General features: G+C 36.8%; 2 protein-coding genes across 2 annotated transcripts in view; one reads left to right on the forward strand and one right to left on the reverse strand.

Annotated features, from left to right (window-relative positions):
• The window catches only part of CCDC146 (coiled-coil domain containing 146), a 107,892-nt gene that overhangs the window by 71,951 nt on the left and 22,941 nt on the right, over positions 1-13,000 (reverse strand). The window lies entirely within an intron of this gene.
• Positions 1,283-6,136, forward strand: FGL2 (fibrinogen like 2). Its single transcript, XM_055590164.1, has 2 exons — positions 1,283-2,017; positions 4,477-6,136. The coding sequence occupies exons 1-2, from the start codon at positions 1,402-1,404 to the stop codon at positions 5,184-5,186; spliced, it is 1,326 nt and encodes a 441-aa protein (XP_055446139.1). The 5' UTR covers positions 1,283-1,401; the 3' UTR covers positions 5,187-6,136.

The following is a 13,000-nucleotide window of genomic DNA, read 5'->3' on the forward strand; positions in this document are numbered from 1 at the left end:
GAAATAAATAAGAGACAGATTACAGAGTACTGCAAATGCTAATAGTAAGAATTTAGATTTTTAGCCATAATTTTGAAATGATTTTTAAAGCCATAAAATCCTTTTTAAATAAATCTTGTTTTAGTTGCGAATTCATACCTGACTCCTTGTGACCCCCAAGGACTGTAGCCTGCCAGGCTCCTCTGTCCATGGGAATAGCAACTCACTCCAGCATTCTTGCTTGGGAAATCCCATGGACAGAGGAGCCTGGCGGTACATGGGGTTGCAAAAGAGTCAGACACAATTTAGCAACTAAGCCACCACTACCACCAATAAGAAATCTTGTATGAGATGCCAATATGTAAAACAAATTAAAAGGAAGTGGTTTCTCCAATAAAAGCTGTTCCCTCTTCTTGCCCTCAAACTCCCAGGAGGAAAGTTTGAAAACTGCGGAAAAAAAGTTTGAAAAGTCAGGAATGCAGACATGTTTGGGGCAAAGTAGTGACATAGTAAGTGGCATGGAGACCAAGTGGAGGGTCCACTGTGGAGGCAGAAAGCACAGAGCTGGGACTGGCAGGGCTGCCAGGGGCAGGCAGAGATGCTCAAGACAAAGAAGGAGCAGAGCACGGACGGGACTAGTTCACAGATTCACTTGGGTGGTTGTGGAAGGACAGCACAGTCACAAAACTGCTGAAGGCCAAAGGAGGAGGCTGCTGGTTTTGATGAAAGACAATGATGTACCTTATAAAGTGTTTTCATCATTTAGATGTTTCTCCTACACTGTGTGATGGTCAAAGAAAGAGAAAGCAGAACTTTTTTCTTGACTGGTTTTCTTCCCTTTTCAAATAGATTAAACAAAATCCACTGCAAGAGTCAGAAAGTTGAGCTTTATTATATTTAAATTTGTGTTTAAGTGCTTGAGATTTCACCTGAAAGCCCAATGTAAAGAAACTACAGGATTCTCGATGGCTTATTCCAAAAAGAAAAAAGAACCATATCCATTTTAGTAACATTTCTGTCCTTCACACAATGTGGATAGCTAGCACATTCAATTTTATCTTTGAAAACTATTTTCCCCACTGGGGAGTTAAGTATCATGAAATGATTTACTCCAAGTACAATTATTTTCTTGTGCTTCATAAAATAAACAATGAAAGTGAAACTTGTTGAATATGTGCATCTGACTAGCTGCAGGAATTCCAAAGAGGATGATTTTGATTGAAAATAACAGTTTTTGGCAAACTGAGTTTGATGAGGACAGTCTCTTCCTCCGCGTTTCTGAGACTTGTGATGCAAAGAGCTCCCGCCCTTTCCTGAGAACACAGAAAGCCTGACTCAGGCTGGCAGCTGGCAGCAGCCGCTCTTAAAACAGCTCCAGCCCGGCACCCTTCCCTGCTGGGGTGAGTGAGCGCCACCGCAAAGATGAAGCTGGCGAACTGGTGCTGGCTGAGCTCAACTGTCCTTGCTACATATGGTTTTTTGGTTGTGGCAAACAATGAAACAGAAGAAATTAAAGATGAAGCAGCCGAGAATGCCTGCCGGGTGAGACTAGAGAGCAGAGGAAGATGTGAGGAGGAAGGCGAATGTCCCTACCAGGTGAACCTGCCGCCGCTGACTATTCAGCTCCCCAAGCAGTTCAGCAGGATCGAGGAGGTGTTCAAAGAAGTTCAGAATCTCAAGGAAATTGTAAATAGCCTGAAGAAGACTTGCCAAGACTGCAAACTGCAGGCTGATGACAATCGAGACCCAGGAAGAAATGGATTGCTGTTACCAGACACAGGAGCCCCAGGAGAAACTGGGGACAACAGAGTGAGAGAATTAGAGAGCGAGGTTAACAAACTGTCCTCTGACCTTAAGAATGCCAAGAAGGAGATCGATGTGCTTCAGGGTCGCCTGGAGAAGCTGAATCTTGTAAATATGAACAACATAGAACATTATGTTGATAGCAAAGTGGCAAACCTCACATTTGTTGTCAATAGTTTGGATGGCAAATGTTCATCTAAGTGTCCCAGGCAAGAACAAATACAATCACTCCCAGGTATGTATAATAATGTTTTCTTATCATTTGTTGATGAATGTTATATAACTCAATAGGATCTATAAACGTTAACCTGAGAAATTATGTTAAATAAAGGACAAATTAAAAGTTAAGCCTTTTATTCATCAAGGTAGTATAAGGGAAACTATTATCTTTCTAAATGTGACCACAGAAAAGAGATGGGACCTAATTACAAAAAAAGTCATAATGAGTTCTGTATCCATTTTAAAGTACTTTTAAAGATCTTATTTGCTGACACCAGAGCTACACACAAACAGAAGTGGAGAGAATGTCTTAATGTTTCAGTGACTTTAACTTACTTATCTGTTCACTGAAGTACTGAAAACAATAGAGTTAAGGCAGTGTTTGTGGTTGTACTCTGTTCGCAAATCAGTTTTTTTGTGGTTGGGTGATTGCTCCTTATACAGCAACAAGAGACCTTTGAAAGATTTTAGCAAATAATCTGCAGTTAATAATGCCAAACATCTAGTGGAAATAGGAGATTTTATGGTTGGATAAAAATACTTATATGGTTTCATGTGTGTGCAAAACTTTTTACTTTGAGACCTAGTGGCACAAAAACTATTTTATGCAGAGTTTTGGCATGCTACTGAGGAAAGGAATACATTCTTATTTCTTCCTTTCTATTACTAGAATTCAAGCATATAGCAGTAGAATCCATCCTCCCCATCCAGATTATTTGAATTAACTTTAATAAATACATGTTAAAGACCACAAACCTAACTAGCCACTCTGTCCAAGAACTGCTGGCTGTGGCACTGGTTCCCCCAAACCCTGGTATTCCACGTGAGTTCCTGGGACCCTTGCTGATGGTCTTCTGAAAGCCGTCTCTGCGTGAGTGTGACTTGAAGGGGTGTGGTGCCTGCAGCAGAGATCGCGTTCCTTTGAAAGAAGCACCTCATGCATGCTCCACTCCCAGGGAATCAATCAGCGAAGGTGTTTGGGAGTTTCAAAGACCACTGTTACTAATACTCCCAGCAGCCTGTATCTAAACGGATCCTGTGCGTTGCAAGGCAACGTTCATGTCGTAGGTGGCTTACCTGGGTGTGCATTAGATTGGTACTGCATGGCAGTCTGCAATGACAAGAATAAGATTCTGCTATTTTTCTACTAAAGTTTTGGGGAACTGTCTGAATATTCTGAGTTCTAAATACACATGAATATATTATTTGTGGCTCATAGTGGCTTGTATTAATGTATTAAACTTGCCTGATCTGGCAAGGATTTTTGTAAAAATTATCTTGGAGTAAATATCTCTAGTGGTTCCTACAAAGCCACATTATTTGATGATTATACTTATACTGAATGTAATCACCTATGGTTTCCTTCTAAAAACCAAACATGTGAAATGCTGAATATTTTCCTGGATAATAAATCAGAATAAGAATATTCATATATTAGTGAAGTTCTTTTTTAACCTGAGCTTCTTTGTCAAGCAAGTAAGATAAATGGAAATGTTGATCAATGCTGTATTTTAGAATTTTAATAAATCATTTGGAATAATCTTATAAAATGACCTGAAAGTGGAGTATATCAGCCTCTTTGCTGCTGCTGCTGCTAAGTCGCTTCAGTCGTATCTGACTCTGTGCGACCCCATAGATGGAAGCCCACCAGGCTCTGCCATCCCTGGGATTCTCCAGGCAAGAACACTGGGGTGGGTTGCCATTTCCTTCTCCAATGCATGAAAGTGAAAAGTCAAAGCGAAGTCGCTCAGTAGTGTCCAACTCTTAGCGACCTCATGGACTACAGCCTACCAGGCTCCTCCGTCCATGGGATTTTCCAGGCAAGAGTACTGGAGTGGGGTGCCATTGCCTTCTCCATATCAACCTCTTTAGGTGAAAGGAAATAGAAGCCTGTGCATCCTCTGCATGCATGGAATGCAATTCTAGGAGAGTTGGAATCATCTGAGTTTCAGGACTAACGAATGAAGTGGTTACAAGGACAAGCTTTGCTCTCTCTTGGCTCTGCCGTTTAAAGATCCTATGAAGTTGAGCAAGCACTGATCCTTTTTGAGCCTAAATATCCTTTTTCACCAGCAGATTAGTAATACTACCTACATCATAAAGTTCATGTGCAGATCAACTGTAAAAATGTCACCAAGTCTTTGGCAGAATCTCTAAGACACAAGCAGAGCCCTCACTGAATATCATTAAATTACTAAAACTATCACTTTTATTTCTTGTTGCTATTAGTTGTTGATATTGTCAATATTATTAAACCAAGAGGGTGTTAGAGAACTTTGCCTGCTTTATAACATCAAGGTCTTGTTCTGAGCCTTTAATAAGCATTTGCTAAATAGGTTCAAGTAATTTAGCGGAGAAAGGTTTCATTGTCACCATTGATCAAATTATCAAACTGCTTTTGTGCATATCAAGAATTCTTTAGATGCTTAGTTTTTATTAACAAAATCCAATGCCTTTCTGTTTTCACTCCTTCAGTTCAACAACATCTTATATATAAAGATTGCTCTGAATACTACACAATAGGCAAAAGAAGCAGTGAGCTCTATAGAGTTACACCGGATCCCAGAAACAGTAGCTTCGAAGTTTTCTGTGACATGGAGACCATGGCGGGAGGCTGGACAGTGCTGCAAGCTCGTGTTGATGGAAGCACCAACTTCACCAGAACATGGCAAGACTACAAAGTAGGCTTTGGAAACCTCAGAAGAGAATTTTGGCTGGGGAATGATAAAATCCACCTTCTGACTAAGAGTAAGGACATGATTCTAAGAATAGACCTTGAAGACTTTAATGGTATCAAACTCTATGCCTTGTATGATCACTTTTATGTGGCCAACGAGTTTCTCAAATACCGTCTACACATTGGTAACTATAATGGCACAGCTGGAGATGCCTTACGTTTCAGTAAACATTACAACCATGACCTGAAGTTTTTCACCACCCCGGATAGAGACAATGATCGATACCCCTCTGGGAACTGTGGGCTCTACTACAGTTCAGGCTGGTGGTTTGATGCCTGTCTTTCTGCAAACTTAAATGGCAAATATTATCACCAAAAATACAGAGGTGTCCGAAATGGGATTTTCTGGGGTACCTGGCCTGGCATAAGTGAGGCACAACCTGGTGGTTACAAGTCCTCCTTCAAAGAAGTCAAAATGATGATCAGACCCAAGCACTTTAAGCCATAAATCACTAATGCTAACAATTCTGGGTATTCATTACCCAATAGGGCAATTAATTCCTTCAGCACTTTGGAATATGTTTCAAACTCCTTTTCCATGGCTTAAAATTTATCTCTGAGCAATGGGTTCTTATGCCACATAGCATTTGAAATAAAGCTGAAAAATATACCTTTTAAAGAAGTCCTTTGTCACTATTCTGCTGTTATCCAAATAAACACTTGCAAGCAATTGGAAATATTAAGAATCACACATTAGACTTATAATTCTTTTAATTTCTCTTATTTAAAAAGTTTTATATTACTTATATTACTCACTCTAATTAAAAAAATAATTGTTTTTTTCAGCAGGCTAGATTTTACACAAGTGACCTCTGTTTTGACAGTGATTTAAACACATTTTTTCAGGCTATAGTTACTGGGTATTTATTTGTATCTAAATACCCTGTTCCTCATTATGAGATAAATTTACTCAGTTTATAGCATTTATGGCATTTTAGTTTCCAAGAAAGAAGAAATATAATTAAACCTGCTCATGTACTATTTGTGAAATGTAAAATTTTATCATTGAAAATATTTTAAAATGTAATAGTATAATGTCCCTCCAAAAAGCATTCAGAAAATTAATTTAACCTTAAAGACCATGATTTAAAGGTAGTTCTTTTATAGTTTATAACTCTTTAGATGTTATAACTCTTTTGATGGTAAAAACTGCTTTAGTATAAAAAATATCTTCCTTTGCTGTAATGCATAATAGTTTTTAATTTAAGACTGCTCACTGCTGTGCGAGACTACTGGTAAACTTTCCTTTGGAGAAATAGGTGTGGCCGAGGAATGAAGCGCTTATTTAGAGGCTATAACATTCTGAAAGCCAAGTTTAGATCCAAAGCATTGATATTATTAGGTGATTCACTTTATACAGAGCTAAGTTTATATGACAAATAGGTAAATTTTCATATTTATAAAAAACTTGAATTTGAAATATATAGAAGAGTAGTTCAAATATGTATTTCAACCCTAACTGGTGTATTGCTTACTTTGCTATCAGAAGATTCAAACACAGGTGTTTGGTTTTTTTTTAACAAAAGTAGCTAGAACACTTATAAATCATTCATTCTAAAATGCAAGAATCATATTTAAAGGATAATAAAAATAATTTGTTAAATTCCTCTATTATAAAAAGGAATCATTTCAGAGAGAACAGCAGTATTCTACAGCATGTTTTAAAAATGCTCTAGAATAACATTTGGAAGAATACACAATAATGTATGTGAGTCATAGACATACAGTCAATCTTTAATTTCTAGTATCTTTTTCTACTAAGGTAGCCAAGTTTTCAAAATAAATTCACAAAAATGCAGCTTTACCCATTATTTGAAAATAATTGAGAATAGTATTGTTAGGTAAGAGGTTAATTTTTCAAGTATTGCCTTTTTATAGATAATTTGAATCAAAAAGCAGACATTCTTTTAAAAATATATAATGTACAAAGTTCAGGTAAGCATAATGAAAAATTATGTTATTATTAATAATTATTAAAATGCCAAAACAAGGGAAATGCAAATAGAATTAAGTGACTACCAAAATGTAAGATATCATTGTAGATTTCAATGGCTTCATATCTCTCAATTGGATACTAAGTGTAAATGTTGTAACTAATTTATTCTTTACTTCTCTCTCTTTTCTGATTTTTACAAAAAGGCTAAGAAGATTTTGATATTATACAATATAATTTTTCAGATAAAGGCATTTTTACTTACTATATGTAGCTACTAACATGTGTATAAATTTAGGCAAATTTCTGAGATGAAAAATAGATTCCTTAAAAAATACAGTTCTAAAAAAATAGCTCACATAGCAACTATCCACTGATTTTAATAGGATGCAGGTATCATTTCAGGAGAATTTGGCAAATAATTCATTAATCTACGTACATACTCAAAAGCCTGTCTATCTTTCCACCTTAATCAAAGGATCAAAATTTTATTTTCTATTATACATTTACGGCACCTTTCTAATAACAAATTCTATAACATAGAAATTCCTTTTTGAAGTCAGTTCATGTCACTTATAAAATATATTTTAGATTTTTATAATCTTTAGCATATTGATGGGAATAGATTCTATTTGAGAGAGTTTTTTTTCCTGGCAAAACTATTCACTAATATCATGAGCTAATGTTCACAAACGTGGATTGACTACTAACAAATATTTTAGAGTCTTGTCTTGGTTCCATTTTAATGACTTATTTGTTATCTGAGGTAACAAATTATTTCTGAGCTTTATCATACTTTGAAAATATTGACTAAGATTAGGTCTTTAGAAATTCCAAATGGAACTGGTTCACTAATCACTGAGAAAAATAATCAAATTTTTCTGATAAGTAGTAATGCTCCAAATGAAGTGATGACACATTTATCCGATAAATAAAGAGCCTAAATATACAAGACAAAAGAAATCTGAGTAACAAATTTGCTGTTCCTTATTTTTGAATGTCTACCCAAGGAAAGGGTAGAAGGTTTAAAGGTAAAAAGTGAGGAGTAGTAGCGTCATGATAAGCCTTTGTTTAGAATTCTTATTTTCCTTTATGTATAAAAGGAAATGTTTTTATGTTTATATAAAACATAAAAATAGGTTTATGTTTTATGTCTTTTAAAAATGTTATAAAATAAAAGATTTAATCATCACATCTATTTATTTCTTCAATTTGGAAACATTAAGTACTATTGTTTGTAAAATAATTTCTATATATTTACTCTTAGTTGAAAAGTTGCATAATGTTTACCTAATTAGACAATACCTTTGACTCACTGACGACTTTAATGAGAACTATTTCATTAACGGGAAGACAGGGGCAAATACAGGAATACCATTATCTTATTTTCCTCTTGAGTACTGTTGACGCATTTGAAATATGGAAGTTTTGGTTTCATTTTTGTGGCATTTAACCTCATCTCCTCTTTTTTCCATCATTCATGTTGCTGCTCTGGTTTAGCCCTCAACATCCTCTTAGGATAATGCAAGCCCTTCCTGAGTGTGATTTGTGCCCTCAGTTTGAATCTATTACAACCTGTCCTCCACATCACTGCCAGAGGAATGATTCAAATGTACAATCCCTGGTGGTCCAGTGGTTAAGATGCATGTTCCCAATGCAGGGGGCACAGGTTTGATCTCTGATGGGGGAACTAAGATCCAGCATGCTGACTGGTGCAGCAAAAAAAAAAAAAAAAAAAAAAAAAATATATATATATATATATATATATATATATATAATTCTGATCATGTTATTTTCCCACTTAAAACCTTTTAACAACTCCTTCTTTTTTTATACAATAAAATTCAGCAAATAAGCTCCTTCATTAACTGATTCCTGCCTATCCTTTCTGCCACTATTCACACTCCTATCATACTAAATGCCTTGTTCTAGAATAAACCATGTTCTCTCATATTTTCATTACTTTCTGTTGTTGTTCTCTTGGTCTAGGTAGAATGCCATCCTTAACCCCTGCTGAGTTTTGTTTTAATATCCATGATTAAGAGCAGGGACTCAGAAGCCAGAATTAAGTTTGAATTTCAACTCCATTATTTGCAAGCTCTGTGAGCACAAGCAAAATCACCTAATCTCATTTTTTTTGGTTCCTTCAAAATGAGTTACAGTAGAATCTGACAGAGTTATTGAGAGGATTAAATGAGATAGTGTATATAAAGCACCTAGAATATACATATGTATTATCATCATTATCATCTTTCTAAGTAATTATCTTTTCTGGGCAGTCTTCTCTGATGACATCAAGGCGGGGTTGGTGCCTCTTCCCATTGGTTTTATACCATCCTGTATATTCCTTATTATCCATTACATTATTCAATAATTGTCTACGTTCTACTCTGAAATCAATCTGTTTGACTAGGATGTAAAGGAAATTTGAGACAGGAGTGTTATTACTCAAAGTGGTTCATGAATATGGTACCACACATGCAGAGCTATAGTCAAAAGAAGCCAGAGCTATAAATGGGGAAGGAGTGGGTATGATCAAATCTGAGAATTTAGGAGATTGTGAATACAAGTTAGCAGTGATTGACTTCAGGGGAGGGTATGGCAAGACAGGATCAGATATACTATAGGGTTGGGTACTTAAAACAATGGCAAACTTTTAGAAGGGGTTCTGGGAACATGCCTCTGGGTATATTATCATGCAGAGAAGGATAGTTTTACCAGGCCAGTGATTGTTCTACCTGGCTGAGTTCCTAAAGAAAAAAGCATTTTACATACTTGTATTGCAATTTTGAAATTAATTTTAATCATAAAAAATGCACGAATGCTTTAATTTCTTAAACAATCATCACTTAGACTAAAGACCCCTTTGCAAACTACCTTCGGTTCCAATCCCCTCCCTCTCCCCAGAGGTAACAAGCAGAGTTGGCTAAATCCAGACTTGAATTTCATTCTGCACATTGCCAAATGGTAATGTTTATTGAATGGTAGCTTTGCCAGGTTTCTTTTGTTTATTGATTGGGACGAGTGGAAAGTAAGAATAGAAGTGAGGGAGGGAAATGGGGTGTGCTTGGGGAACTCAGAGTCCCCTGAATTCCTAAATGTGACTGAGCAGCCATTGCTCCTTGAAGCAGTTCCGCCCCCACATTTAATAAGGTTTTTCTTGCTAAAGGCACTGTTGCTTTCTTTCCTAAGGGAATAATCTTTCAAAAAATTCTTATATAATTGTTAAATGTTACTTTCCCTTTACAGTCATTACAAAATATTGGCCATTCCCTGTGTTGTACAATACGTCCTTCAGCCTATCTTATTCCCAATAGTTCTTACCTTTTAGTCTTCCACCCCTATATTGCCCCTTTTCCTTCCCCAGTGGTAATGACTGGTGTGTTCTCTATGTCTGTGAGTCTGCTTTTTGCTGTATTCAACAGTTTGTTGTATTTTCTAAATCCCACATATAAGTGATATCATGAAGTATTTGTCTTTCTCTGTCTGAGTTTTTTCACTTAGCATAATACCTTCCAAGTCCATGTTTCTGAAAATGGCAAATTTTCATTTTAATGGCTGAACACTATTCTATTGTATTTCTTTCTTTCTTTCTTTTTTTTTTTTTAGTTTTCTGTTTTTTTTAAATTTTATTTTATTTTTAAATTTTACAATATTGTATTAGTTTTGCCAAATATTGAAATGAATCTGCCACAGGTATACATTTGTTCCCCATCCTGAACCCTCCTCCCTCCTCCCTCCCCATACCATCCCTCTGGGTCGTCCCAGTGCACCAGCCCCAAGCATCCAGTATCGTGCATCGAACCTGGACTGGCGACTCGTTTCATACATGATATTATACATGTTTCAATGCCATTCTCCCAAATCTTCCCACCCTCTCCCTCTCCAACAGAGTCCATAAGACTGTTATATACATCAGTGTCTCTTTTGCTGTCTCATACACAGGGTTATTGTTACCATCTTTCTAAATTCCATATATATGCGTTAGTATACTGTATTGATGTTTTTCTTTCTGGCTTACTTCACTCTGTATAATAGGCTCCAGTTTCATCCACCTCATTAGAACTGATTCAAATGTATTCTTTTTAATGGCTGAGTAATACTCCATTGTGTATATGTACCATAGCTTTCTTATCCATTCATCTGCTGATGAACATCTAGGTTGCTTCCATGTCCTGGCTATTATAAACAGTGCTGCGATGAACATTGGGGTACACGTGTCTCTTTCCCTTCTGGTTTCCTCAGTGTGTATGCCCAGCAGTGGGATTGCTGGATCATAAGGCAGTTCTATTTCCAGTTTTTTAAGGAATCTCCACACTGTTCTCCATAGTGGCTGTACTAGTTTGCATTCCTACCAACAGTCTATACCACACATTTCTTTATCCATTCATCTATTGATGGATACTTAGGTTTCTTCCATATCTTGGCAATTGTAAATAATGTTGCTATGAACATTGGGGTTCATATATCTTGACAGCTACATGTAAAAGAATGAAATTAGAACATTCTCTAATACCATATACAAAATTAAACTCAAAATGTATTAAAGACCTAAATGTAAGACTATACAACTTGTAGAGGAAAACACAGGCAGGATACTCTTTGACAAAAGTTGCAGCAATATTTTTTGAATGTGTCTCCTAAAGTAACGAAAATAAAAGCAAAAATAAACAAATGGGACCTAATTAAACTTAACCTTTACACAGCAAAGGAAACCATCAGCAAAATGAAAAGACAACCTACTGAGTGAAAGAAAATATTTGCAAATGATATGACCAAATAGGGCTTAATATCCAACATATATAAACAGTTCATACAACTCAATATAAAAAAAAAAAAAACCCACAAACAGCCCAATTGAAAAATGGGCAGAAAATGAATAGACACTTTTCCAAAGAGGAAATACAGATGGCCAACAGGCACATGGAAAGATGCTCAATTTTGCTAATCATCAGGAAAATACAAATCAAAACCACAATGAGATATCACCTCATACCTGTCAGAATGACAACCATTAAAAAAAACACACACAAATAACAAATGTTGGCAAGGATGTGGAGAAAAGGGAAATCTTATATACTATTGGTGGGAATATAAATTGATGCAGCCACTGTGGAAAACAGAAAAGAGTAAAAATAGACATACCATATGACCTAGCAATTCTACTCCTGGGTATATAGCTAAAAAAAACAAAAACACAAATTCTGAAGGAGTGATGTTAATCCTCCTTTAGGCTCTTCCATCTCACTCCTCAGCATCTCTAGATCTATAACCAAGGTAAGACATGCCCTCCTGAGAATTATAAAGTCAAATTGCCAGAGAAGCTTTTATACAATTTGGCTAATTTATATCAGCAGAAATTTGGGGAACACATATAAAGATAGATTTTGAGGTTGTTTGACCAAGAAAGAAAAAAGTACCAGAATTTCATATGTGACTGAATTCATTGACAGAGGTATATTTACCAGAATCTGCCTGCAATGCAAGAGACCTGGGTTTGATCCCTGATTTGGGAAGATCCCCTGGAAGAGGGAATGGCAACCTACTCCAGTATTCTTGCCTGGAGAATTCCATGACAGAGGAGCCCAGTGGGCTCCAGCCTATGGGGTCACAAAGAATCGGACACAGCTGAGTGACTAACAGTATACTTGGGGAGTTTATATTTAATCAGAGGAGATGAATAAACAATATATGATAAGTGCCATGAAAAATTAAGCAGGCCAAGAGAGATAAGGAGTTTCAGAGGACCATTTTATTTTATATAGGGAGGTCTAAGGAGACCTCCTTGAGGAAGTGACATGTGATCAGAGACATAAAAGATAAGGGAGAACAAGCCAGACAGACAACTGGGAGAAGTATGTTCCAAGCAAAAAGAGCATCAGGTACAAAAGCATTTGGTGTATTTTAGAGTCAGCAAGGAGCCTGGAAAAGCAGGCAGTCTGGGGAGGAGGGGGCTTAGGAGATGAAATCAGAGAGAGCTTGGGGAATTGGGTTTAAATAAGAAATGGGGGTGGGGGCTGCCAACTCATGTGAGTCATGATAAGGATTTTGCCTTTTGAGTAGATAAGAGCCATAAAGGTTTTGATTCCAGGAGGCAGATGATCTCATCCAGTTTTAAAAGGATCACTCTTGTAGCTGGGCTTCCCTGGTGGCTCAGCTGGTAAAGAATCCACCTGCAATGCTGGAGACCCCGGTTCAATTCCTGAGTCAGGAAGATCCGCTGGAGAAGGGATAGGATATCCACTCCAGTATCCCTGGCCTTCCCGGGTGGCTCAGCTGGTGAAGAATCTGCTTCCAATGTGGAAGACCTGGGTTCAATCCCTCCATTG

The sequence above is a fragment of the Bubalus kerabau genome, chromosome 8 (assembly GCF_029407905.1).
Source record: "Bubalus kerabau isolate K-KA32 ecotype Philippines breed swamp buffalo chromosome 8, PCC_UOA_SB_1v2, whole genome shotgun sequence".
Lineage (NCBI taxonomy): Eukaryota > Metazoa > Chordata > Mammalia > Artiodactyla > Bovidae > Bubalus > Bubalus kerabau.